This window comes from Cyprinus carpio, chromosome B19, assembly GCF_018340385.1.
Source record: "Cyprinus carpio isolate SPL01 chromosome B19, ASM1834038v1, whole genome shotgun sequence".
NCBI lineage: Eukaryota > Metazoa > Chordata > Actinopteri > Cypriniformes > Cyprinidae > Cyprinus > Cyprinus carpio.
Window position 1 is genome coordinate 3526427 of NC_056615.1, and position 25785 is coordinate 3552211.

The 25785-nt window shown below is 37.3% G+C and overlaps 1 protein-coding gene across 2 annotated transcripts; it reads left to right on the forward strand.

Annotated features, from left to right (window-relative positions):
• On the forward strand, positions 1–25785 carry oprd1a (opioid receptor, delta 1a). 2 transcript variants are annotated; one of them, XM_042745351.1, is made up of 4 exons: positions 616–770; positions 2107–2149; positions 21481–21836; positions 21994–25785. In XM_042745351.1, the coding sequence occupies exons 1-4, from the start codon at positions 758–760 to the stop codon at positions 22521–22523; spliced, it is 942 nt and encodes a 313-aa protein (XP_042601285.1). In that variant the 5' UTR covers positions 616–757; the 3' UTR covers positions 22524–25785. The 2 variants fall into 2 exon arrangements, with proteins under 2 accessions (XP_042601284.1, XP_042601285.1); XM_042745350.1 differs by lacking the exon at positions 2107–2149 and having other exon boundaries at positions 1–770; positions 21994–25784.

The window sequence follows — 25785 nt, forward strand, 5'->3', positions numbered from 1 at the left end:
ACTCAGCAATAAAAAGCTATATACTAGCATAAGCTACTTAGTAGGTTTTATATATTTACAGACACAGGTAAAATAAAGAGACAGGAATGCAACTGTTTGGTAGACAACATTACTGAGTGTCACGCAGGCTAAACGTGTTTTTACACCCAAGTTCTCTGTTTTTTTCTGCGGCTGCTGTCAAATAAATGCCTTCTCGGTCATAAATCTCACGGGCAGTTTAATTATGTGTCAGGAGTCAGAATAAAAAAGGTTGACGTAGTGAAGCTCTCCCTCGACTCACCTCCCTCACATAAAACAGCGCGAGTTTGAGGCTTGGATCAGATCCGTTCAGAGAGCAGAGCGCATCTCACACCTGTAGACAGAGAGAAACTTTCATTCTTTCCGTCTCTCACCCCGGCTGGACTTGACTTCATACTAACCGCTTACGATTCCCGCACGAGCCGAGCTCATATTATCAACAGCGTCACATTTCCCCGCTTTCAGATCGAGTTCAAACCGTGAAGCGCAACTTTGGGCAGCGACACTGAAGCGATGGAGCCATCCGTCATCCCCGGCGCAGACCTGTCCGACCTCTACTCCATTAACCCGTTTAATGTCACTTTCCCTGACGAGGTGATGGGCTTCGTTCCCGACGGGAGGAACTACACCGAGCCTAACCCGGTAAAGAGCCCCGCGGGCATCATCATCGCCATTTCCATCACTGCTCTGTACTCCGTTATCTGCGTGGTGGGACTCTTGGGAAACATCCTAGTGATGTATGGAGTGGTCAGGTAAGCGAGACAAAACATAAACACGCTTGAAATCTATCTATCTATAGTTAGTTTAGTTTCAACTGAAACATTTTCCACAGTTATTGCCTTGAGACAACAACAACATATACTACAGTTGATTAAATACACACTGACCTTTCATGACATTTTAGTGATGCATGCTGCCACACTATATGTGACCCTGGAACACAAAACTAGTCATAAGGGTCATCAGTTTTTTTAAATCGAGCTTCATACATCATCCGAAAGGTTTATACATAAGCTTTCCATTGATGTATGGTTTGTTAGGACAGGGCAATATTTGGCCGAGATACAACTATTTGAAAATTTGGAATCTGAGGGTGCAAAAAAAATAAAATAAAATAAAAAAATAAAAAAATAAAACTCAAACTATTGAGAAAATCGTCTTTAAAGTTGTCCAAATTAATTTCTTAGCAATGCATATTCATAATAATTAATTAAGTTTTGATATATTTATGGTAGGAAATTTACAAAATATCTTCATGGAACATGATCTTTACTTAACATCCTAATGATTTTTGGCATTAAAAGAAAAATCGATAATTTTGACCCATACTGTTGGCTATTGCTACAAATATACCAGTGCTACTTATGCCTGGCTTTGTGCTCCAGGGTCACATATGGGGTAAGTTGTTACAATGGAAACCTGTCATTAAGTAGCCTATTATAAGATTTGAATCAAAATGTGAGCATCAACATAATTGCTAAACACCAAGAAATGAATGATAAAACAGACTTATATATTTGAAACAGAATGAAAACAGATATGCACAAAAAACAACAACAACAACAACAACAAAAAAAAAAACATATGCCAACCTGCCTTGACCTGACATTTAGAAAAATTTTCATCTTCAGAACAGTTAAGCCTTTCTGTTAAATCATTATTATATAGTCGACTCTTGTCTTTACTATATTTACTTGCTTACATAACAGCTGTTATAAAAATATGATGAATTATGAAATAAAAGAACATATTCAAAGTAGGTGCCCGATTACAACAAATGAAAACCACTGTTCGAGAAACCAAGCATTTGCGCAATTTGTCTTTTGACTGTAAACATTGCAGTTACTGTTGTGACAACTTGCCCCGGTCACTCCTACTTCACTTTATGTGTTGGTTTGGGTAAATTAATGTGTGAATCAGATATCCATCTTAAAGGAGCAAATGCATATTGTGAAAAATGAATCATTAGAGAGCAAAATCCTCACCATTTTTGAACAAACTGCACGCAAGTCATGTATTAATGTACTTCTGGGCATCAGCAATCTTAGATTATTGCCATAGTTTTTTTTTTTTTTTTTTTTTTCTCAGATTGCAATGAGCAAGTTGGACAAACACAAAGATATGTTATCAGGTATTGATTGGTGGTGCTGTCCCTGATTGTAATCTCCCCCCATGTTAATTGGGCTGCTGACAGGTGGCTGTGCTAGAGGTCTGCTTATTTATCAGGTGTCAAGTCTTGAGAGAGGAGATGCTCATTGCTGTGCTCCTGCCGAAACCATCAGTAAGGAGAGCTAGGGCAGGAAATGACCTCATTTCGGGACCATTTGATTGAAATGGCATTATGGGCACAACCATAGCTATCTCAAGAGATGGCTCAACTCATATTTAGTGCACTCTGATCCATTTCATTCCAGAGTGTGGCATTCAGATGTGATAAATATCTCTCTATGAGGTAATATGCTCTCGGTGAGTGGAGGCAAAGAGGAGGTGCTAAAAAAAAAGACATTTCTATCCTCACCCTTTTAAACTAAAGATCTATCAAACACCACTGTGGGCCTTGATTCACCGTTTTAATAGTCTTTAATTATTTTCAAAAGCAAATATCTTTTTAATTTATCAGCTTGTAGTTGACAGCCACAGCGAGAGTCTTCAAGTCGCCGGGATGTCTGGAAAATGACATTGTGTAAAAAGGAGCCGCAGCAGCTGTGGGTTGTCACAATGACAGCAATTGTTCTATTCTCCTGATACTGAGGTGCTCCTACACAGACAGTTTTAATCAACATACTAATTGAGCGCTAATTCTTCTCTGCCTCAGAGTAGAGTAGAGCTTAGCTTTAACACGAGGTGCTTTCACTTTGAATAATTAGAAAATTGTAAGTTGCACACTGATAAAGATATATTAAGAGCACAGTAGAAACATAAGCAACAATTATTATGATTTGTAGTTTATCAAGATTAACTCTGTGAACTACTTTGAATTGTTCTTATTAAAATTAAAGGTACTAAGATGTGGAAAATCATGTTTTTCTAGCAAAGACAAATGATTGTTAAAAACTAAAGAAAAATGAAACAAAATTTAAACTTGGAAATAAATAAGCATCAAAATGAAAGTTTGTGTTTACATAATATATATGTGTTATATATACATATAAATATACACAGTAAACACACATATATTATGTAAACACAATCCTTTATTTTGAATGTGATTAATCATGACTAAATAAATAAAAATTGTAATTTAAATGTGAATTTAAGGAAATAGAATTAAAAAAAGAATGTATATTTATGCATGCACATTATTGCAATTTAAAAGAAATGTTACCTTTTAAAAGAATTGTTTAGATATAATTTAAAATGCAATTTATTCCCTGTGATACGAAGTTGAATTTTAAGAAAGCCTTCAGAAATTATTCTATGTATATATGTGTCACTCCCCTGGACTCATTATGTTGTGTTTTCCCTCCACATGTGTCCCGTGTCCCTGTTAATTAGTTATTCCATGCACTTGTTTCCCCAATTATCCTGTGCTTATAAGCCCTTGTCCTTTCAGTTTGCGTTTGTTGGTTCTTGAGTATCTTCCATGTCCTCTATGTTCCCCATTTGGATTATTAAAGACTATTGTCTCGGGGATTCCACTTCTCCTCGTTCCTGGCTTCCTCGACTCCTTGTGTCTGGCTGAAACAGTTTATTGCGTGTTTCCCCTCCATTTTGTTTCCATTTTTCTCCCAGTGTTTTTCTTTCCATTGTGCCCTATGGACCTCCTCCTCCGGCCCGAATTCTTCCTCCTCCTGCTGGAGCAGGGGGGGAAAATTGCTCAAGAGTCATACGCAGGGCTTAAAAATGAAAAAAAAAAAAATCGGTTCACTCCGAGCAGAATCAATATTTTAACGTTTCTGTTCCTGCGTTCCTCTGATATTATTACCGTTCTGAAACTGGCTCGGGTGGAAGAAATACCAGTTAATAACGTAATTTTTTTAAAACAATTTTGTTTGCCTATAATTTGCCTAATAATAATAATAATAATAAAGTTCAGCTTTTACAAACATTATAAAAACAGTTATTAGTTTCTCTCCAAAACAAATCCTCTAAAAATTAAGGCTATAAAAAAACAAATTAATTTAAGGTGAAGCTGATGCCTACCTCTCTCATTCGGCAAGAATCGAAATTATTATTTTATTATATAGCGTTTGTACTTTCATCGACATAAAACATCATCCTTCACATCGGCTATATCAGCACAGTGAGGTGCGGTCACGCTGAATGCAACAAATTTTGTACAATGGAGCAGTGTAACTTTTTTTATGTTTCTTTAACTGTATTTTATTTTGATAATGAACAGGCTTCAATATAGCAAAATTATGTCGTGTCGGCGTGATGGTCATACCAACGCTGGTTGGTTATACAGAAGCAAGAGATTATTCAAAGCTGTCAAGCTTTTGCAAAATAAAGAAAACTACTCTCTGCTGTTTCGTTTTCCTTTCCGAAAACTTTGGAACGTGTCACGATGAACTGTAATTTTGCACTTTTTTTCTTTCGTTTCATTAATCTGTCAATATGATTTAAGTGAAAAATATTTAGTGTATATGCCTATATTCCTTTTTATGTAAGCCTATAGTTTTTCTGTTTTCTCCATTCAGGTGCATGTGATCTGTTGAATTCATCTTACACTATCCTGTAAATTTCACAGTAAATTTCAAATATTAAATGGAACGATAAAATAACGTTATTAACTGGTTAATGGCCATTTCATATTTCGTTTCTGTTCGGATCTATAAAATTTGATTTCGTTTCTGTTTCTGCTCCTGTCAAAATTTTGTTAGTTTCCAGTTTTCATTTTCGTTCCTTGAACCGGTTCAGAGCCATGGTTATACCAGACCATGGCGCTCGAGCGGAATTCACCTTTGTAGAGTGGACACTGGCGAGAAATGGATCTCCATTCCCCGCTGCTTCCCAGGAGTTAATCACCAGTGCCACTCCCGACCAAGAGCCCAGCCCACCATCTCCTCACTGTGCGGAGCTTAAGCCCGAGCCCACCGATGACGGAGAGCCAATTCCTGCGAGCCAGCACAATACCGAGCGACTGAGTGGAGTATCACCTCAGACAGAGTGCCCAAGCCGTCAGACCAGGTGCGAGAGCCGGCTACAGAGCCCACCACGAGGGAGAAAGCCGCGGATGGTGTAAGTGAGGAGAGGAGCCCCCTGCATCATGTATGGAGCAGTGTTGGTGCCAAAATCAGGAGGGGGATCTAATAGACTGGGAGTCTGAACTGGAGATCAAACTGCCCCCTCCCCTCTCTCTGTCGTATCCGCTGGTCCCGTCCAGCCCTCCTTTGTCCTTGGTTCCCTCGTCCAGCCCTGAGGGGGCTTCCGGTCTTCCAGTGCCTGCTCCTCGAAAATTTCCTCCCTCCCACATGCTCCAGCCTCCTCCCCCGCTGTTGTCTGCTAGCCCCTCTGCTTGCACTCAGCCCACCATCATTGCGGTGCGAGCCCCGCGGGACTGCCATCCTCCAGCGTTGCCCTGGTCGGAGTCTCCCTCACCTCCACCTTCAGCCTCCGAGGCCCGGACTCCGCCTCGGCCCATAGACCCAGTGGCTCCACCTCGGCTCTTAGCTCCCTCGCCTCCACCATCAACCATCGATCCATCAGCTCCACGGGCTCCCTCATCCCTTCGGCTCCGCCTTGGTTGGACGTTGACCCGCCATCACCTCTAGACTCCTCTCCTCTGGCTGCGCCTCGTCACTCCATCCTACCAGCTCCATCCTACCAGCTCCATTAGGCTCCTTCCTCCCACCAGCTCCACCTTGGTCCTCAGTCACTCCTCATGGCTCCTCCCTTCGTCGGCTTCACCGTGGGTTGACATCATGGCTGTGGCCTGGGTCCAGCTGGAGTCCTCCTGCTCCAAGCTCCTCCTGTCTCCTCCCTCCGTTGTCTTCTCCCTGGTCTTTGCCTACTGGCCCCCTCCCGGATATCCATCCTCCTCCTGAGCTTCCTCCCTAGTTCCCACCCACTCCCCTCCCCATGTTGTTCCTATGGTGCGAGGATGCACCTTCAAGGGGGGGGGGGGTGTAATGTCACGCCCCTGGACTCATTATGTTGTTTTTTCCCTCCAGATGTGTTCCGTGTCCCTGTTAATTAGTTATTCCATGCACCTGTGTTTCCCCAATTATCCTGTGTTTATAAGCCCTAGTCCTTTCAGTTTGCGTTTTTCGGTTCTTGAGTGTCTTCCATGTGCTCTATGTTCCCCATTTGGATTGTTAAAGATTCTCGTTTTGTGAATTCCTTGTCTCCTCGTTCCTGGCTTCCTTGACTCCTTGTGTAGTGTGACAATATGTATATTGGGATAATTTCTGAAAGGTTTCAGAAAATTCAGTTTTGCATCACAGGAAATAAGATATATATATATTTGTACTGTATTTTTTATCAAATAAATGCAGCCTTTGTGAGAATAAGAGACTTGCTTCAAAAAATATTCACAAATCTTATTCCAAATAATATAATAATCAGTATACTGTTTATTTACTTTTATTTTTTACATGGTGTAAAAATACTGTCTCTTCTAAAATGCTCTAATTTACCCTAAACTGTTTAAAATGGAGCAGCTTACAAGATGTCTGTTCTTGTTAAATCTGCTCTATTGGATTAATAAAATTTCTCTTTAGTGGGACTACATTGCTTTTATTTATTTATTTATTTATTTTCAATTGCAATTCTGTAAATTCTTCTTTCTGTCATCTCAATTCAAATTCCAATTCAACATCATTTGTGGTGTAACAAAATCAGTTTACGAGAGCCTTATATTATACTCAACCCTGCTTCAAAATATTCTTAAGGTTTGAAAGCTCTTCTCTCACACAAGCAGTGCCTCACTGGAGATAAGAAGAAATGTACAGTCATTTAGCAGCAGTGGTCACCAGCAACTCGGAGCGGACCAAATGTGCTGAAATTGCAGCAGTAAAAATTCAATCTTCTTAGCATTATTTTATGAGCAAGCCTGAACACAGGAAATAATAGATTGAGCAAGAAGCAAGAAAGAAACAAAATGAGTTCATTTTGGAATCAAGGCAAAGAAAAATACATTGAAATACAACCAGGTTTTGCCCTCATGCAGGCGGACATCAGAAGATGGTGGGCGTCAGTGCTATAAGGCTGATAATGATGGCGGCTCACAATTGAGTTGATGCTCAAGGCACTTGTCAGTCGTCTGTCTGAGGGTCTTTTTATCACCTGTCACTGAGAGCTCTGCAAATGTGGAGACCTGCATCTGATTATTAAGGCTGCACTAGAAAGCCTTTAGTGCTGGTACAATCTTTAAAACACAACATCATTATTCTGTTCAGCATATGAGTCTGTCTGGTACAAGTACAACATCACTACACAGGTTATACTGTAGGTAGCAGGTGGAACGGGTGGAGAGGAAGGCTTTGTGATGGAAAGAGTTTCGCCTTGTAAGTGGTGTTTAGTTTATGTATGCCTGTAATTGCCTTGTCATGTTGTTCTACTTTATAGTGGTGGCCATTAAGTATAGACAAACCCACAGGCAGATGTACTACATCTATGTCTAAAAAATATATTAATGCTGTGGAATTTTGCTGCAAACCTAATAATGGGTGATATTTTATGAAGGAATAATTCTGTTGTTATTTAATCTCCCTCATGTTGTTCCAAACCCAACCCAAACTCATTGGAAACATATGCCTGTGGTAACATTTCTGCAAAGTGATATTATGTTCCCCTGATCCCCTGCTAAAAGGTTAATGCTCTGTTGTGTTTGAAAATAACACACCACCCACACAAAACCTGACCATAAACCCAGACAGTGTTAACAAAAGCAAACATGAGATAAAACACATTTGCAGAAGCAACCGTGCCATTTTAGCTTTGAGGTTTTTTATCGTGACTCATGTTTCACAGGACTCATAGCCAAACCCTTGTATCGCAAATGCAGTGCTGTACCGGGTGAGTGAATGAGCAAGTTTACTATGACAGAAAAGCCATATATGGAGCTATGGAGTTATGTGATGCAAAATGTATTAGTTTACACTTCATGCACTGTAGAAAAATAGTTCCAAGGTCATATTATAGATCTTAAGTAACTGTTAAAAAATAAGTATTTATTAACCGATAATCTGCCCCTACAATCATAATTACAGTAGTTTGAAAAATAATAAATATTATTGGTGATTTACTACCACTAGCGTTCATTTAAACTGCAAACTGAACTGTATAGGTATGTTTTTGGAGTTATGCATGTAGGTATAGAAAGATATTTTTCCAATGTTGTCCAAACCTGTATTCTTCAGTGGAACACAAATCTTTACTATAACCTTATACTCCACTGGAGTGCACAAAGTCACTTCAGATATGACCCTTTAGATGTGTTGTGCCTGGTTTCGTATCACTGAATCCTAGTTCTTGGTTCTTGTGTGCTGCAACCAAACAGCACATGCAGAATTACAAATGAGACTTGAGAGATAAGATTTTCACTGAACAGATTTTCAGTGACGTTCACTCAGTTAAGACTGAATATGGCTTCAGAATACCTTAAATACAGTTTATGAGTGATATGAATTCTTTTAATTGTACTTTTTGCTTATTTTTGTTTTTCTTGTATTTTTTCTTGAATTGGGTGTTGAAAGAAGTGGGAGAAAGAGGTGTATTCTATATTTTTTATTTTTGTTTTTTCAAAATTTAATCCATCAAAAAGAAATAAAATTTGCTAATTTGGAACAACCTGGACTGAGATTTTATTTAAGAGTTTTTAAAAGTCAAACTATTTTACCTCTATAAGAAAAAAAGTGTACGTTTTTGGATCTTTTGTTTTTTGGTTGGAAATGTTGCAGATATAATTCTACATACGAGGCAAAGAAAGAGATTGTAGATGCAGAATAATTGTGTTTATATGCAGCTGAGATATGCATAAGGTCTTTATTATACGTATTTGTGTGTGCATGCTTCAGTCTGACTCACCGCAGCATGTTTCCCTCTTAGCGCAGTTCTGTGTGTGTGAGTTGCAGATCAGCCAACCGGGTAGACGGTCCAAACTTAACATCCTGCTCATGACGTCAAAATCATCCACAAAAACAGCATATTTGCCAGAGATATTGTTCTCTGTTGCTCACTTTATTAGAACAATTGAACCATCATGAATATATTGTTTATATATAATTAAACCAATTGTACAATTGGACTATAAAGCATCATAATCATTCAGTGTTTCTGAGCAGATTTAGAGAGATCAGCATATGGCAATGTGTCATTAACCATGAACTGTTTTTGTGTGAGTCATAATGAGTGTAATGAAAGGGGTGTATGAGTTACATGGTGACTTCTAAAAACATGCATGCATGTCTCTTTGACAAATACCAGCAGATGCTGTCAGTGTGTACTAAAACGTTTATCAATTTTAGACTACACAATAAAGTACAGAAAAAATACTCCCAAAATGTGCTCGCAATTACATATGTCAGGTAGTCAGGAAAAATAATTAGATTTTTATGAACACTTTAAGAAAAAGCACAATTGGGAATTTAATTTAGCAATTTAATTATCCTGTTAATTGTTTAACTGGTTGAATAATTTCCTGGAATTTTTATCAGCATGACTTGTCATGCATGGCTAGAAATGCTTTAATACACAGGGCGGTTGTTCTCCTAGAGAAACATAATGTACCGATGCTTAAAATGGATATATCAGCATTTCAGTTACATAGTGTTCAAAATCGAGCACAGTAAATGGCCACGAGCCAGAGCTCCTGTTTTGAGAGCCAATAGTCATATACCATATTACTGTAGACATACCAGAATTAATTGGATTCGTTTTGTAGGCAGAAAATAAATTAGTTGGAAGAGATGAACAGAAAATATAAGAACGTGTACTGAATCAGCCTGAGCTTGACATTAAGCTAATTGTAATGTTACTGCTTATATACTGGAACCAGAATAAAAAGAAGAATCTTCTTCAGACTTAAAGGGTTCATCGGATGCAAAATTCACTTTTACATGTTGTTTGAACTGAAATGTGCGTTGGCAGTGTGTACACAACCAACCTATAATGATAAAAATCCACCCAGTGTGTGTGTGTGTGTGTTTTAATCCAGATAAATAATATCCACTATTTCAAATCAAGCCATTCTCAGATTCTTGGCTGTGTGATCTCACACGGATCCAAGCCCCTCCCACGATTATTGATTGAGACTGGTGTTTTACCTTAGACCCGCCCTGAGTGAGCTGTCATCAGTCCACCATTGTTTCGACGCCAGAGCTCATAAGCATTTAAAGGGTAATACACTTAAATGGCTTGCTGTAGAAAGAGCTGTTTTTGACAGGGTAAAAAGGGTGTTGTTTACACTACCATTGAGACATTTTAACCAAAGTATGTTATAGACTTTTCATTAAGACCCTAAAGAATCATATCAACTTGTGGAAAATGGGCATCCAATGACCCCTTTAAAGACAAATGCCTTGTTCACACTGTCAGTCCAGTTCCGTTTTTGTGTGTGTCTGTGTGTGTGTGTGTGTGTGTGTGTGTGTGTGTGTGTGTGTGTGTGTGTGTGTGTGTGCATCTGACTGGAATTGAATTTAAATGTTTGACTGTCAAAACTGTGCACTTGTTGAACTTATTCAGATCCGTTTTGTGTTTCACGTGACAGATTCGTTTTACTGATATCTGCAACTCAATTAGAGATGGTAAGATTCACTGATTCTCATTGGTGCATCGGCATAAAAGTTGATGATGGGATGCATCGATTTAACAGTTGGCATTTGTATCACGATGCATTGTTTCTAGCATATTTGCATCAGCAAAAACTATATATATATATACAGGTGCATCTCAATAAATTAGAATGTTGTGGAAAAGTTCATTTCAGTAATTCAACTCAAATTGTGAAATTGTGTATTAAATAAATTCAATGCACCCAGACTGAAGTAGTTTAAGTCACTATCATGTGATGATTTTTGCTTACATTTAACAAAAACCCACCAATTCACTATCTCAGCAAATTAGAATACTTCATAAGACCAATAAAAAAATAAAACATTTTTGGTGAATTGTTGGTCTTCTGAAAAGTATGTTCATATACTGTACATGTACTCAGTACTTGGTAGGGGCTCCTTTTGCTTTAATTACTGCCTCAATTCGGTGTGGCATGGAGGTGATCAGTTTGTGGCACTGCTGAGGTGGTATGGAAGCCCAGGTTTCTTTGACAGTGGCCTTCAGCTCATCTGCCTTTTTTTGGTCTCTTGTTTCTCATTTTCCTCTTGACAATACCCCATAGATTCTCTCTGGGGTTTAGGTCTGGTCAGTTTGCACACCAACACCATGGGCATTTAACCAAATCCTGCTGGAAAATGAAATCAGCATCTTCAAAAAGCTGCTCAGCAGAAGGAAGCATGAAGTGCTCCAAAATTTCTTGATTTCTTGGTAAACAGGTGCAGTGACTTTGGTTTTCAAAAAAATAAACACAATGGACCAACACCAGCAGATGTGTGTGGTGGCTCTTGATGCCTTGACCCCAGCCTCAGTCCATTCCTTGTGAAGTTCACTCGAATTCTAGAATCAATTTTGCTTGACAATCCTCATAAGGCTGCTGTTCTCTCGATTGGTTGTGCATCTTTTTCTTCCACACTTTTTCCTTCAACTCAACTTTCTGTTAACATGCTTGGATACAGCACACTGTGAACAGCCAGCTTCTTTGGCAATGAATGTTTGTGGCTTACCCTCCTTGTGAAGGGTGTCAATGATTGTCTTCTGGACAACTGTCAGATCAGCAGTCTTCTTTTAATGATTGTGTAGCCTAGTGAACCAAACTGAGAGACCATTTTGAAAGCTCAGGAAACCTTTGCAGGTGTTTTGAGTTGATTAGCTGATTGGCATGTCACCATATTCTAATTTGTTGAGATTTGTTGTTGCACTTTACTTTTATTTTACTTTACTATTACTTTACTTTAGAAAGGAACCAATAATTTTTGACGAATATTTTATATGCAGGTTGATTTCTCCTGTCAATTATATTTTCTCATTATCACTGCTGCTACGTGAATATAGGCATGTCCTGAGAGTAACATAGAATATAGATTAACATGTCTGTCTGTCTGATCCAAAGAAATAAAAGCAAACTATCTACCACATTGAATACCATCATATATATATATATATATATATATATATATATATATGATGCACACCAACACTTGTCTTTAGCTCTTCAGTAAATAAAATAATGTAGTTAATTATTATTTTATTTACTGAAGAGCTTTCATTATATTATTATGTAGATATGTTTTTAAGCACCTAACACCACCCCTACCCTTAAACAGAACAGCTTCTCAACAATATTAAAACCATAACAGGTGGATAAATCACTATAGCAGTGATAATAATTTATTCACAAAAAAATGACAGAAAACATTAGTTTAGTTGAGTTATATTTTGTATTCCAAGTTCTCCAAAGCATACAACAGCTTTGTGAGGAAGAAAGTGAAACTAAATCTTCCCATGATCCCCTCAATGAAGGCAATTCATGTCTCATTTAAAAAAGACAGGCCTGTTTAAAAACACTTCTGGAGACTGCAATTTCTGAATGCTTACGTGAGTGTAAATGATAAAGTTTGAGAGTTGGTGGATGGTGATGATTATTAGTGTGTGAAGATTAAATTGCAGTCTTTTGATCTGTCATACGGCTCCTGAAGTCTTGGAATAAAGTGCAGAAATGGATGACTTGGATTTTATGGTACTCAGATTTTTGGTCATTCTACAGAAACGTCCACTTTTGGTAATTTTTTTTTCTTTTTCTAACATTTAAACTTAGACCACATTATTAGATTACCTTTTGACTTTATGAATACATATAAATGACAGCTTAATTCTTTTTCTTTTTAGCTTTTTTGTGCATAAGGAAGGTAACACCAGTGACAGTAACACCAGTGACAATTTTGATGAAAAATGCATTTTACAAAATGCCTGCTGTATGGTATCAAACCATATGTTGTCAATCATAGTATAACCACTAAATTGAGTAGTTTAAACAATTTTTATTATAGTTATTTTTACAATTCCCTAACAATAAATAGGTCATACCAGCGACGTCAACTAAAAGCTTCATATGAAATCCTGAGTTAAATGAGAAAATTTCTGATAACTGAAAAGAAACAGTGGACTTACGTGGGCCTTTCTTCATTGATCTTTAGAAAATAGGAAGGAGGACGTCAAGTGATGTCATCAGTTTGATTTTTATTCCAAACTGTAACGTTTTTTGTCAAACGGTAACACAAGTGACACAACTTCAGGGGACCACTGTTTTCATTATATATGTTATAATATTTATTCAGCATTTTATTTTATTATGCCATTTATTTCATTTATTTGATAGTTAATGAATACATTATTGTATTTTAAATGGTAGAAAAAACAGTTTTGACTGCAACATAAAGCACTTTCCCTCTGTACATGGCTGTGGGGACGAGCAGTTTTGTGGTGCTTGGAATTTCTTTATAATTAATTAAAAACAAATATTGCCACATTGATGTTGCAAGAAGGTCTAATTGTTCAAATAACATTGTTTTATTTTAAAATATAAAATAAATTGTAACCCTAATGTGTTTTTCAATTGTAATATTTCTGTAAAGGCTAGGGACAGAAAAATGGACATTTCTGTAGAATGACCCATTTTGAAAACTCCTTTATTGTCCCAGGTTAAACACAAATTAAAGTGCTGATTAAGTGATGACAGAATTTGCATTCTTTTTAACTTTTAAAGTTTAGCCTTGGGTAAAGTGATGGAATCCTCCAAAACCAGAGTGACATTTGTTCCAAAAGTGATGTTTTGGTGGTGCAGGATGGTGAGCATGTTGCTCATCTACATCACATGGTCTGTGCCCTCTGGTGAAACACCTGGGGAGGAATCTTTTGGCATATCTACATCACATGGTCTGTGCCCTCTGACTTGATCACAAAGACAGCCTCATTTTTGAGTACATGAAACTGACTTAAAACCTCTGGTGAAACACCTGGGGAGGAATCTTTTGGCATAATAAATAAATAAATAAGATTAATGTAGTTCAGAAAAAAATATATATTTTTGAACATAAAGTATTTTGGTGTGTGTGCTTGTTAAAAAAAAAAAAGAAATAAAAATCCACAATTTAGTCTTTTAGACTGTGTGAGGATAATAAAAAAAACTTCTATCCATTAGAAAGGTCATGTGACTCAAACCAGATGCCTTCTTGCTGTGAGGCAGCAGTGCTACCTTTAAACCATTTGAAATTTCATTAAGAAATGCATATGACCTTTACAGTATAAGTTTTCTATCTAATATTAAGTTAATGTATGCATATGACCTTTACAGTAGTTTGTTTTCGATGCTGTCAGGTTTTGTGTCTCATTCCTAATATGTGATAATAAACACATGATTATGTGTTTGTGTTTTAATGTTGTTATGTTTTTTTTTAATGATATGTTGTGTTTGTGTTTGTGGTGTGTTTTTGTGTGTTTATTAACTCTTTAGCACAAAGGCTTTCCATGCTGTCAGGTTTTGTTCACCTCAGCATGATACACAAACATCAGGACTGGCATTTTCATCTGACGCCTGTGCTGATGGGGCTAAAATACAAGTTGAAATTGTTTGCTAAGGGATGCTAATCCAAAAACTTGGAAGCCTGTGATTATTAATCCACATTATTGCTAATTTTCATGCACAAAACACTTGTAAGGCAGTTCTATTTGATACAACATGAAAAACTATACAAGAAATCACGAATATCCTGGAAACAGACGGGGAAGTCAAAGAGAATGAATTGTGCTCTCTGATCACGTTGTTAATTTGCATGTGCAGTTAGCATTTATTTACCACCTGATTCACAAATAGGAATTATGCAAATGAAGTAACTGTGCCCAGACATGTGCCCATCAAGTGCTGAACACAATTTGCTTGTGTACTTCTCCGTATTGCAAGCTTGCACAGAATGGCAGGTTATGGAAGACGTAGCAAATTTCTTGACATACTTGACTGATCAGTGCTTCTTAATGCAAATGCATGTTTTCTTTTACCTTGAAATATCAGTTTCAAAATCATTCAGATGGTTCACTGGCTTGCAGTAAGTTGATTGGCTTCTGTTTCAGTCCCACACTCCACCCAAACATCTGTTCTGGGAGTATGTAAGTTTGGTTAGTGGCCATGAAATTACACGAAAAGGACACATTTCTTTTCGCACATGTACAACATGTACAACGATCCGCTGTAGTTACGACAGTGGTATATTTATGACTGTGAATTCCACTCACTTATCAGCTCTAAAGTCACAAAAATACACAAACTATACCTAAAATTACTGCTATAATACAAAATGTGCACACAGTCTTTTTTCAGCTAACAGCTTAGTTAGTAGAAGGTCTGAAGTGGACTATCAAAATAAAATGTTGCTAAAAGTCTTTCATCCTCATGCAACATTCCATGGACTCTCATTGAAACAACTAGATTTTGCCCATGAAAATTCTCGTTAAATGTGAGTGCACATCACAACAGAGGTTTTATTTTTTATTTTTCTTGTGCTCAAGCACTGCATGATCACACAAAGTTCTGCAGTTTTTCTTTGAATCCACCAAGCCTGTGTCCTCAGACAACCGGCCATCCAAATCTCTTCATCCCACGGGTGTTTAGAGGAACTGCTCAACTTAATCTCAGCTGAATGTTTGAGACGTCTAGAGATGAATGCGTTCTTGACAGTGGCTTAACACACCTGACTGCTGGGTAGGCACAGAGTAAGGATGATTTCAGCTGTTGTGATTGATTTAAAGTGACGGTTAACGAGAGAAAACACAATAGAGCACATGCTGTTCAGCTTTGACTTGGAAAAGATAAAGGTGTATGGTCTCAAAAATATTGCTACATACCTTTGCAATAATAATGCAATATATATATATATATATATATATATATATATATAATATATATATATATATATATATATATATTATATATATATGGATATATATATATATATATATATAAGCAAGATAATATCTGATGTGATGTTTTAGGTATAAAAGAGTCTTAATGAATGTGGCAAAGAATAGAACGATATTTGAAGAATAAAGAATGCATAATTTAGTCTAAATTAAATGGTCTTGTTAACCCCTTCTAATTAACTTCTCAACTAAAACATTGAACAATGGCACAACCAGCAGGCTTAAATGAATCACATAGACTGGAAAGTATGAAAAGCATCGTCAGAATAGTCCATCTGCCATCAGTGATTCAACCATTATATTATGAAGCGACAGAAATGCTTTTTGTACGTGAAGAAAATTAAAATAACGACTTTATTCAACAATTCTTCTCCTCTGTGTCTCTCCAAATCAGCGTAGTGCCATTTTGGCAAACGCTCTTCTGTGTGCTGCTCTGATGCGCTGTTTCCTTTCAAACCAAAGCGTAAATACACGTAAAAAGCGTATCCTTGTGGTGCTGCTGACACAGAATAGCATACGCCACCTGCCTACTGCTCAGAATTGCCAAAATAGCACTACGCTGATTTGGAGAGACACAGAGGAGAGGAATTGTTGAATAAAGTCGTTATTTTTGTTTTCTTCATATACAAAAATTAAAGAGCAGTAAGTATTCTTGTCGCTTTATAATGTTACAGTTGAACCACTGATGGCAGATGGACTATTCTGACAATGCTTTTCATACTTTCCTGGACCTTGACACTGTTATTTATTTGGCAGTCTATGAGACAGTCTCAAGCCTCCCTGTTTTCATCCAAAATATCTTAAATTGTGTTCCGAAGACAACATGGGGTTAAGAGATAATGACAAAATTTTCATTTTGGAATGTAGTATCCCTTTAAGCTCCATTAAGTTAAAAGTGGCAAGTTACATTTGTATCCATATCTCTAAAGGACAGTCTGCATTTTACTTTTTAAATAAGAAATATTAAAATAGTTGAATTACATTCTAAGTCACTACAAGGAAATGTAGAAAATATATTTGTAACTACAATGCATGTAATTGGAACGTAAATATCAAACACTGGCATTACATTTGCTTTGCATGCATTTGAGCAATTTTTTTTTTTTCAGCTTATTAGGAATAAAAACATACAATAAATTGAACGTCACCATCAACACAAATGGAGTAATATTTTTCTTTTTCAGCCAAAGCCAGCTCATGCCTTTTTCTCATGCTCCTTCCAGACACCTCCAATACTGCAAATGCTTTAGATCTCACTGAGCAATGAGCAGGCTTGTGCTGATAGCTACAGATGAAGATAAAAAAGTGGAGAATGCAAGAGCCTATATTGCACTGCCAATTGTTCTGGACGATTGCTCTGGGAATAGGCATGAGATGAGATGGTTTTTCTCTAGAGCTCTCTCTATGGACTAAATGTGATTCATAGACATTTACATAACTGCCAATTACCTGGGAAAAACGGAGATCAAATTGTCTGCCTTGGGGATGACAAGAGTTTTTTCTCTCTTTTTTTTCTTTTCTTTTTCTTTTTCTGAATTACATTTTAAAGTATTCTTTTGTTCTTGGGGCAAAAGGAAGAATTTAATTCAATGTTGATACCGTCATTGTGTGGCCTGTCCAATTAACACTATAAAAAATAAAAATAAAAAATCCTGCAAATACATCCCCAAATACCATGTATGGTTAAAAGACTTTCCTGGGGTCTTAATCTGCAGTGGTTTTGAGGTTGAGCTTCATGCCAATCTGACATACAACTGGGAGTAATAAATTGAGCTGTAATAAGTGTAGTTTGTGAAAACACTCCTCTCCTTTGGGAAATCACATCTCTCCAGCATTTCACAAAAACACCTCCACCTACAACCTGTGGTCTGTAGCATAATTCAGCATATGATCAGCAAGATATGAGATCTACACTTGCATAACTATTATATAATACCAGCTGTGTTCGTGTTAATAACTGTAGCTGTTATGTTACGCCTCATTGACCTGCACCAGACCTAGATAAAGTTTTATGATTGAAGTTTTAAGATTAAACATTTATTTGCTGTGTTTTGAGTCGTATGTAAATTGTCTACTATAAATTGTATAAACTATATATATATATATATAAAATTATATATAAAAAAATAACATTATACCAACATTTTGTGCTTTCTTTTCCATTGCATGGTTTTGCTTATTTTGTTTATTCATTCCATATACACAATACGAAAATGGTGATATTAGATAAAGTGCTTTGAAAGCTTTGACATTAGTCCAAAAAGCATGAACAATTTATATTTACTGTAACGCTATTAGCAAAGCATTCTAATTAATCTGATTTATTAAGACCCAATTATTGTGCTACCTTGAATAAATATTTGGAACAAAAACAGTTTTCACTTGCTGCATAACATTAAGTGTTTATTCCATGATGTTTCCTCAGGGTAAACTCCTTTTTTTTCTTCTTCTTCTTTTTTTCACCTTACAAGCACATGATGCACACAAGATGACAGCAAAATGGTTGGTAATGAAGAGATGGGGGAGGGGAGGGAAGGGGGGGGGGTGTCTTAGTATGTCTCCATAACCATGTTTGAATGATTGTTAATCAAATGCATTTTTGGACATTTACATAAATTTGCCCTTTTAGCAAATCCTTTTACTTATTCAGAATGAATGTTAAGATTGGATAAATACAAAATAATAATGATAATAATAATAATAATCACCACAAGGAGATGTGCTTTGAAGTTCTTTGATGGATTAGTGGATAGAAAATGTTCAACAGACACTATGCAATACAATAAACTGCGCAATACACTGTTCACATATGAACTACATGAGCAGGAGTGCAATCACACAACTGTTGACTGTGTTTGATACTGCTTTTTTACAGCTGTATGATGGAACAAGTATGTACAAGTAAATAAATAAGGAAAAAACAAAGAGAATCTTAAAGAGGTCATATGATGCGATTTCAATTTTCAAGAAGATCTGTAAAGTTGAAAAGACTAAAGTCTCAAATCCAAAGAGATATTCTTTATAAAAGTTAAGGGTCAACCACGCGCTCCTAAAACAGCTCATTGTAACAGAACCCCACATGTGGGAAAATTTGCATAATGCAGCCCAAATGTTCATGCAAAGAAAGAAGGCATATCTTTTATTCTCGCTGTTGCAGCCCGCGCCATGTTGTGGAGATGCTGTGTTTCGTTGTGAAAGCGAAGCTACTTTGTTTGGCCTTCCAAAAGAGCACACAACTAGAAATCAGTGGTTAAGTTATATTTACAACACTGTTTCGGAATAGTTCAACCCAAAAATTCAGATGTGTGCAGCGTATTTTACGGAGGATGAGGACTGTTTCCTGAACCAGAAGCCTATAATGTGGTGTCTGTTTCTATAAAGTGGGGCAATTCCAACTTTACAAGGACAGTCTGGTGCTTCTGACTCACAGTCTGTAAGTACGTTTTCATATTTAAAGAATTTGCCACTGACGATTCGAACAAATAATGCTACCTATCAGATCCTACTGTAAGGGTAGGTTTAGGGTTGGGGTAGGTGTACATGTTAATAAAGCCTCACACCTTATTAATATCATGCTGGAAGCGAAATCTGATAGGTAGCACTTTTTGCTATGGAATTATGCCACCATCTGTTTTAGTGGGAAGTAGCAAAATTTGACAATGTAGCACAAATCGTCACAGTATGGTTAGGGGCGTAACATTTCCATCACACGCTTAAGGAATTTGGCCAGTCACAATGCACTGGATAGCTGGCCAATCAGAGCACACCTCGGTTTTCAGAATGATGAGCTTTGTAAGAATTAACGCGTTTCAGAAAGACGGGGCATAGAGGAGCAACAATAATGTATATTATGTGGAAAAGTTTTTTTTTTTTTTTACCTTAAACCGCATAAACACATTGCATTACACCAAATACACAAAATAATGTTCTTTTTAGCAAGTAATATGACCCCTTTAAAAACTTGTGTGTGAAACCACTTTTTATTATCACAGATTCAAAAAAAAAAGGTGCAAGCCTCTGTTACTAATTCTTAAATGGCACTTTATAATTACCAATGGTGGCTTGGGCTTCACTACAGTAGTTACAGTTACAGAGTATTATGTAAAATAGAGAGTGGGAAAGATCCACTGAGCATGCGTGTTTACCTGGGTCTGATAGAACTTTCATTCTTTGTTCAATGACTAAGGTGATTTCACATTATTGGCATTAGCAATGGCCAGTGCAAAAATAGTATATTTTTTATCCTTGGTCTCAATGAAGTGAAGCAACAGTTTGGTTCCTGTTGTTTGTTTCCTGATGTTTTATTACTGAATGAATCAGTGTTATTCAGTGAATTTGTTGAATAGTCTGCTGAATGCTGACCCGATTCTGTTCACTTGACTAGACTTGCACAAACTCGACAATAAAGTCCTCTGCATTTACTGGTCAGGTCACTGGTCACAGGTCACTGGTTTGGCACCAGAACCAAAAGTTTTCTGAGCGTTTACCCAGTACAATGGTAGATAATAGATGCTGCAGTTCTCCAAAGAGCTGGTTAGCACATGTCCTTGGTCTATCAGGCCACAGATAATAGCCCAGTATTTTTCAACCCTGTTCTTGAAGTCACACTAACAGTACACTTTTTGAACTCCTCCTAATCAAACAGACCAGATTCAAATCTTTAGTTTTTTTAGTAGAGACTCTAAGACATGCAAAATGTGTACCATGAGTATTTGCCTGGTTGATGTTTCCAGGGATCGAGTCACAAGAATTAAACAAAAAAAAAAAACATTCAAATGCCGGCTCAAAAATCAGCTGAAAAATTATTCAGCTCACTAACCTTTGGTTCCTGCCAGATGTGAATGGCATTAGTGTTCTGAATGATTCTGCCCAGTGAGTTTATGAATAGTGAGAACAGAAAGAGCCATGCACTGATCCTTGAGGTACCCCATGGTTAGCTGATGTGATCTCCTCTTCTCTAAAATAAGTTGGACCTAACCAAAAACCTACCAAAAAGTGTGGTTCCTGTTATGTCAAGTTTATAGACTGTGTACAGATGGGTCTGGTGTTTCAAAGGCAGCAGGTCTTGCAAAATAAGAATGAATTGGACATAGGTCACTTGGATGGCATTGAATTTACCCAAACCAAACCAAACTTTCGACTACTAAATGTTTTTGAGGTGAAATCTAGTACTACCATATTTAGCTGATATCTATTCTCTGCAGGCCTATCAGCCTATGCCCACAGGCAGGGATTGTGAGGGAAATCAGAGCACCTGGTGATTTGAGACAGATTTGCATGTTCTCCTCACAGACAAAGGGAGAACATGCAACTCCTCACAGAAAGTTTTCCTAGCTCAGCTGGTACACGAACCAAGGACTTTCTTGTTGTGAGGCGACAGTTCTACCCACTAAGCCACTGTGCTGCAACAATTTTATGAACTGCAAAGTAAAAGACCTCGTTAGCCAACCCATACATGTGTCCTAACAAAATGCTCTGTTGTTTCTGTGTCTGCAGATACACAAAGCTGAAAACTGCCACCAATATCTACATCTTCAATTTGGCACTTGCAGATTCTCTGGCCACTAGTACACTTCCATTCCAGAGCGCCAAGTATCTAATGAACACCTGGCCTTTTGGTGAGCTTCTATGTAAAATTGTCATAGCTATTGACTACTATAACATGTTTACCAGTATCTTCACCCTCACTATGATGAGTGTGGACCGTTACATTGCCGTGTGCCACCCTGTGAGAGCGCTGGAGTTTCGTACCCCCATCAAGGCCAAAATCATCAATGTGTGCATCTGGATTCTCTCCTCTGCTGTTGGAGTGCCAATCATGATAATGGCAGTTACCAGAGTGACAAACCAAGGTGGGTACGTATTTAAAAGCAAGATTTTTAGAAAGCAAGTTGTATTTGTTGGAAGATGTGTCTTGTAAAAACCAAGCAATGAAAAGTTAACCTTCTTTAAAATCTAATTAGAATTCTGATTCTGATTCTATAAATGTTTAAATTTATTCCATAACAGGTGCAACTGTCTGCATGCTGAAGTTCCCTGATCCAGACTGGTACTGGGACACAGTGACAAAGATTTGTGTGTTTATCTTTGCATTTGTGGTACCAGTGCTAGTCATCACGATCTGTTATGGTCTGATGATCCTACGTTTGAGAAGTGTCCGTCTTCTCTCAGGCTCTAAGCAGAAGGACAGAAACATGCGTAGAATCACTCGAATGGTCTTGGTAGTGGTGGCCGCCTTTATTATCTGCTGGACACCGATCCACATCTTCATCATTGTCAAAACACTTGTCGACATCAACCAAAAGAACCCCTTTGTGATTGCCAGCTGGCATCTGTGTATCGCACTCGGCTATACCAACAGCAGCCTCAATCCTGTCCTCTACGCTTTCCTGGATGAGAATTTCAAGAGATGCTTCCGAGACTTCTGCCAACCTTTCCGAACCAGAGCTGACCAGAATAGCCTTAACCGAGTGAGGAATGCCACAAGGGAGCCAGTGTCAGTTTGTGCACCTTCAGAGACAGGAAAGAAGCCAGTATGACTAGGCCTGGAGAGGATCCCACGGGGGTCCCAGTCCAGAAGAGTTCAGCAGGACCTGCAATCTGAGGTCACTCAAATCTCCACTACTGAATTCTAGTAAAAGAATGGAAGAGACACTTCCTACATTTTAGAAAGCATTCAGCTCCACCATACTCAATACTGTCTCAAGTTTTGCATATTCAGAAGATAACCAGAGAAACTGAGTTAAGCAGCTCCTCTTTTTACTTTGTCTAGTGGATTGGCCCCGGTAATTATTCCGGAAGAGATGCTAACACAGTGATGAGCCTCTTCTCAGTCCAATGTCCGAAACAGGGTAAATTATCAGACTTTAATGGTCCATGGATTTTCAGGGTCTGAAATCTTACTGGTTTTGAGGACATGACCCAAAAATCTGAATGAAGGACCATTCACAGAAAGTCTGCAAACAATGGATGATTCAATTCCCTGTGAGTGAAAATAGCTGCTGTTACAATCAAAAATTAAATCCGAGACAAGCTACGAAAGCAAATAGTGAAGATGGGTTCCATTTGGAGGAAACTGGCTCAAAAATGAAAAGTATTTTCAGCAGTTGTTTATATATTTTATTTCCTCTATCTCTCAGATATTGGACTGGTAGCGGACAAGCCTTGGGGAAATAGAAAAAACTCAAACAAACATGGGAAATAGATGTAAAAACTCTAAATGTCGCAAACCCTAGTGATGGAAACTCCAGCGGAATGATGGGAAAATATAACTTGCCCCAGAACAGACTGATGCCAGGTTGGAGAAAAGTGAAGAAAAATGGTATGTTATGACATTCAGACCAAAGAGTATGTGGTTTGAACCTGAGCCTAATGGAAAAATTAATTATGGAAAAATAAATATTGATGGATTATTTGCCATTATTGATGAAGACACCAAACTCTGCATCAACTGTGGCCTCCTCTCCAACTTACTCCATTACTGTAGCCCCTGAACAAACTTATTTTCTAATGTTGCCGTTCTTTGTTCAGTTACAGTGAAGAGGTGTACAGACAGACATCTGAAATCCACCATTTCAGGACATTCCCAATAAGGTTTACTTAAAGCGGAAAGTAAACCCTACTGAAGAAACACAATAAATTACCATTTAAGAGTGTTGGAATAATGATCCATTAAATGTCATTAAAAGAAGCAAGGTCAAAATTCACAAGAAGCTTTTCTCTGGAGTTCCTGATATATATAAATATTATATATAATGACTTTATGTGTATTAGTTGAATGTAACATTGAAGTTCTTCGACCCTACAGTCATTTCTGAATGTCTTGATTTTGATCTGTAATGAATGCAATATGATCAGCTTTATTTCTTATATTCCTACCAAAACAGCAAGTGTTTATTATTTATTTATTTAATATCACTGTGCTTTTACAGTCAAGTCAGAAGTGTAGCAAAAGAGGAATGTCCGTAGATATGTACATTTTATTATTCCATTGTGGTTGGCAGCTCCATTTTGTTAAATTCCATTTAAAACCTCTAGAGATGGTTTTGCCATTTAAGAGATGAATTGAATATTCCTCATAAGTGCTTGGTGAATTTTAATTGCAGTATGTCATTTGAGTCAATTAACTGGATTGATTTTGGTCTAACCAAAAATAGCAAAGGCTGACTAGATGACTCACAACTCAAGAGTAAGTGTTTTTGATGCCTTGCCTCTGTATATTTTCTAGTTGTACTAGCTCACTGAGTCAAGTGTTTTATTGTTATGATACTGACAAATGTACTGAGCTGTAATTTTGCTGATGATAAGTGATTTTAGTGAAATTGTGTTTGTATTGCATTTTAAAGAAATATATAAAAAGGTGTTTATAGGTGTTTATAAGAAACTGCAAGACAGTAAACATCTGCAAAAATATAGTCTGATTTATACATGGTCAAATTAAATACATGGTCTTGTTTAGGCATCAGTTTGTGGGTCCATGGTAATCAGAACAGACATCCACTTTTTGTTCTACAATAGGGTTGTTTAGCTTGGCTCCTGGAGGGCCGGTGTCCTGCAGAGTTTAGTTCCAACCCTTATTAAACACACTTGACCAAGCTAATCAAAGTATTCAAGACTATTTAAAAATGATGAACAGGTGTGTTGGATAAGGGTTGGAAGTAAACTATGCAGATCACTGGCCCTCCAGGACCGGCCCTGTTCTACAACATATTTTTCATGGTCATATCTTAAAACAGAGGTCCTCAATTCCAATTTTCATGCTCCATGAACTGGGTCCCAATGCAGTGTTCACTGCTCCATATTCCCTGAGCATGTTCACTTGACACAATACATTCATTTGGGCCACCCTGCAACATCATCACACACAGACAAAATTCAGTAGTAGGTTCAGTATGATGACATATACCTTTGTACTGTAAATAACAAAGAGAAATGAAACCGCATCAGGACCGGAGTTGAGAACTGCTGTTTTAAAACAGTATGCGTTAAAGGGACAGTTTCACCAAAAATGAAAAACTGTGTCACTTACTCATGTTTATAAAAGCATATTTTGACGAATGTTGATTACCTAGCGGTTGAGGGTAGACAGCCCCAACCCCCAGCCCCAACCCCCCCCCCCCCCATATAAATCAACTGTGTGTTTAAAAACATCTTTCAACATCTTGTTTTATGTTCAAGAGAAGAAGTCTCTCATACAGGTTTGGAACAACATGAGAGTGAGTAAATTATGACAGAATTTCCATTTTTGGGTGAACTACCCCTTTAAAAAAGTTCATATGTATGTATATATATATATATATATAAAAAACAATGCTAAATCTCTTCATTTGGACTACAAACTGAACTGCACTAACAATAAAACCCGTAAGGATGCATATTCTGTACAGAAAGAGTTGTAGTTGTGAATTGATGCTATATTTGAAATCACGGTACCTGCCAGTTAGCAGAATATTCAGTCATATTTCTGGATTTGTTAATTTTTGATGCGAAGCTTCTACATTTTTGTGGAGTGATTTTGACTTTTTTTTTTTTTCTTTATTATTTATTATTGATCAAAAGAGTCTGATTCCTGTTATCTTTGCTGGTTGTCATTACTTGGCAGAACTGAAGGTATATTTTTGTTGTTTGCATATCTGTAGACCAGTCGTGCTGCAGTGCTCAGTGTATAATTGCGTCATTCCACAGGCCATAATTGTAGAATTTCTCACTGGCTTACACAAGATCTGCTTATATTGTATAAATCCTTGAAAATAAATAAATAAATAAAATAAAATAAATAAAAGCATAACCTATTGTAGCCTA

Bases quoted from the DNA above. Each gene is read 5' to 3' on its own strand.
- oprd1a (XM_042745350.1), top strand. From the start codon at position 532: ATGGAGCCATCCGTCATCCCCGGCGCAGACCTGTCCGACCTCTACTCC. The intron at 771-21,480 runs GTAAGCGAGACA...CTGTGTCTGCAG, and splicing joins GTGATGTATGGAGTGGTCAG to ATACACAAAGCTGAAAACTG. The intron at 21,837-21,993 runs GTGGGTACGTAT...ATTCCATAACAG, and splicing joins TACCAGAGTGACAAACCAAG to GTGCAACTGTCTGCATGCTG.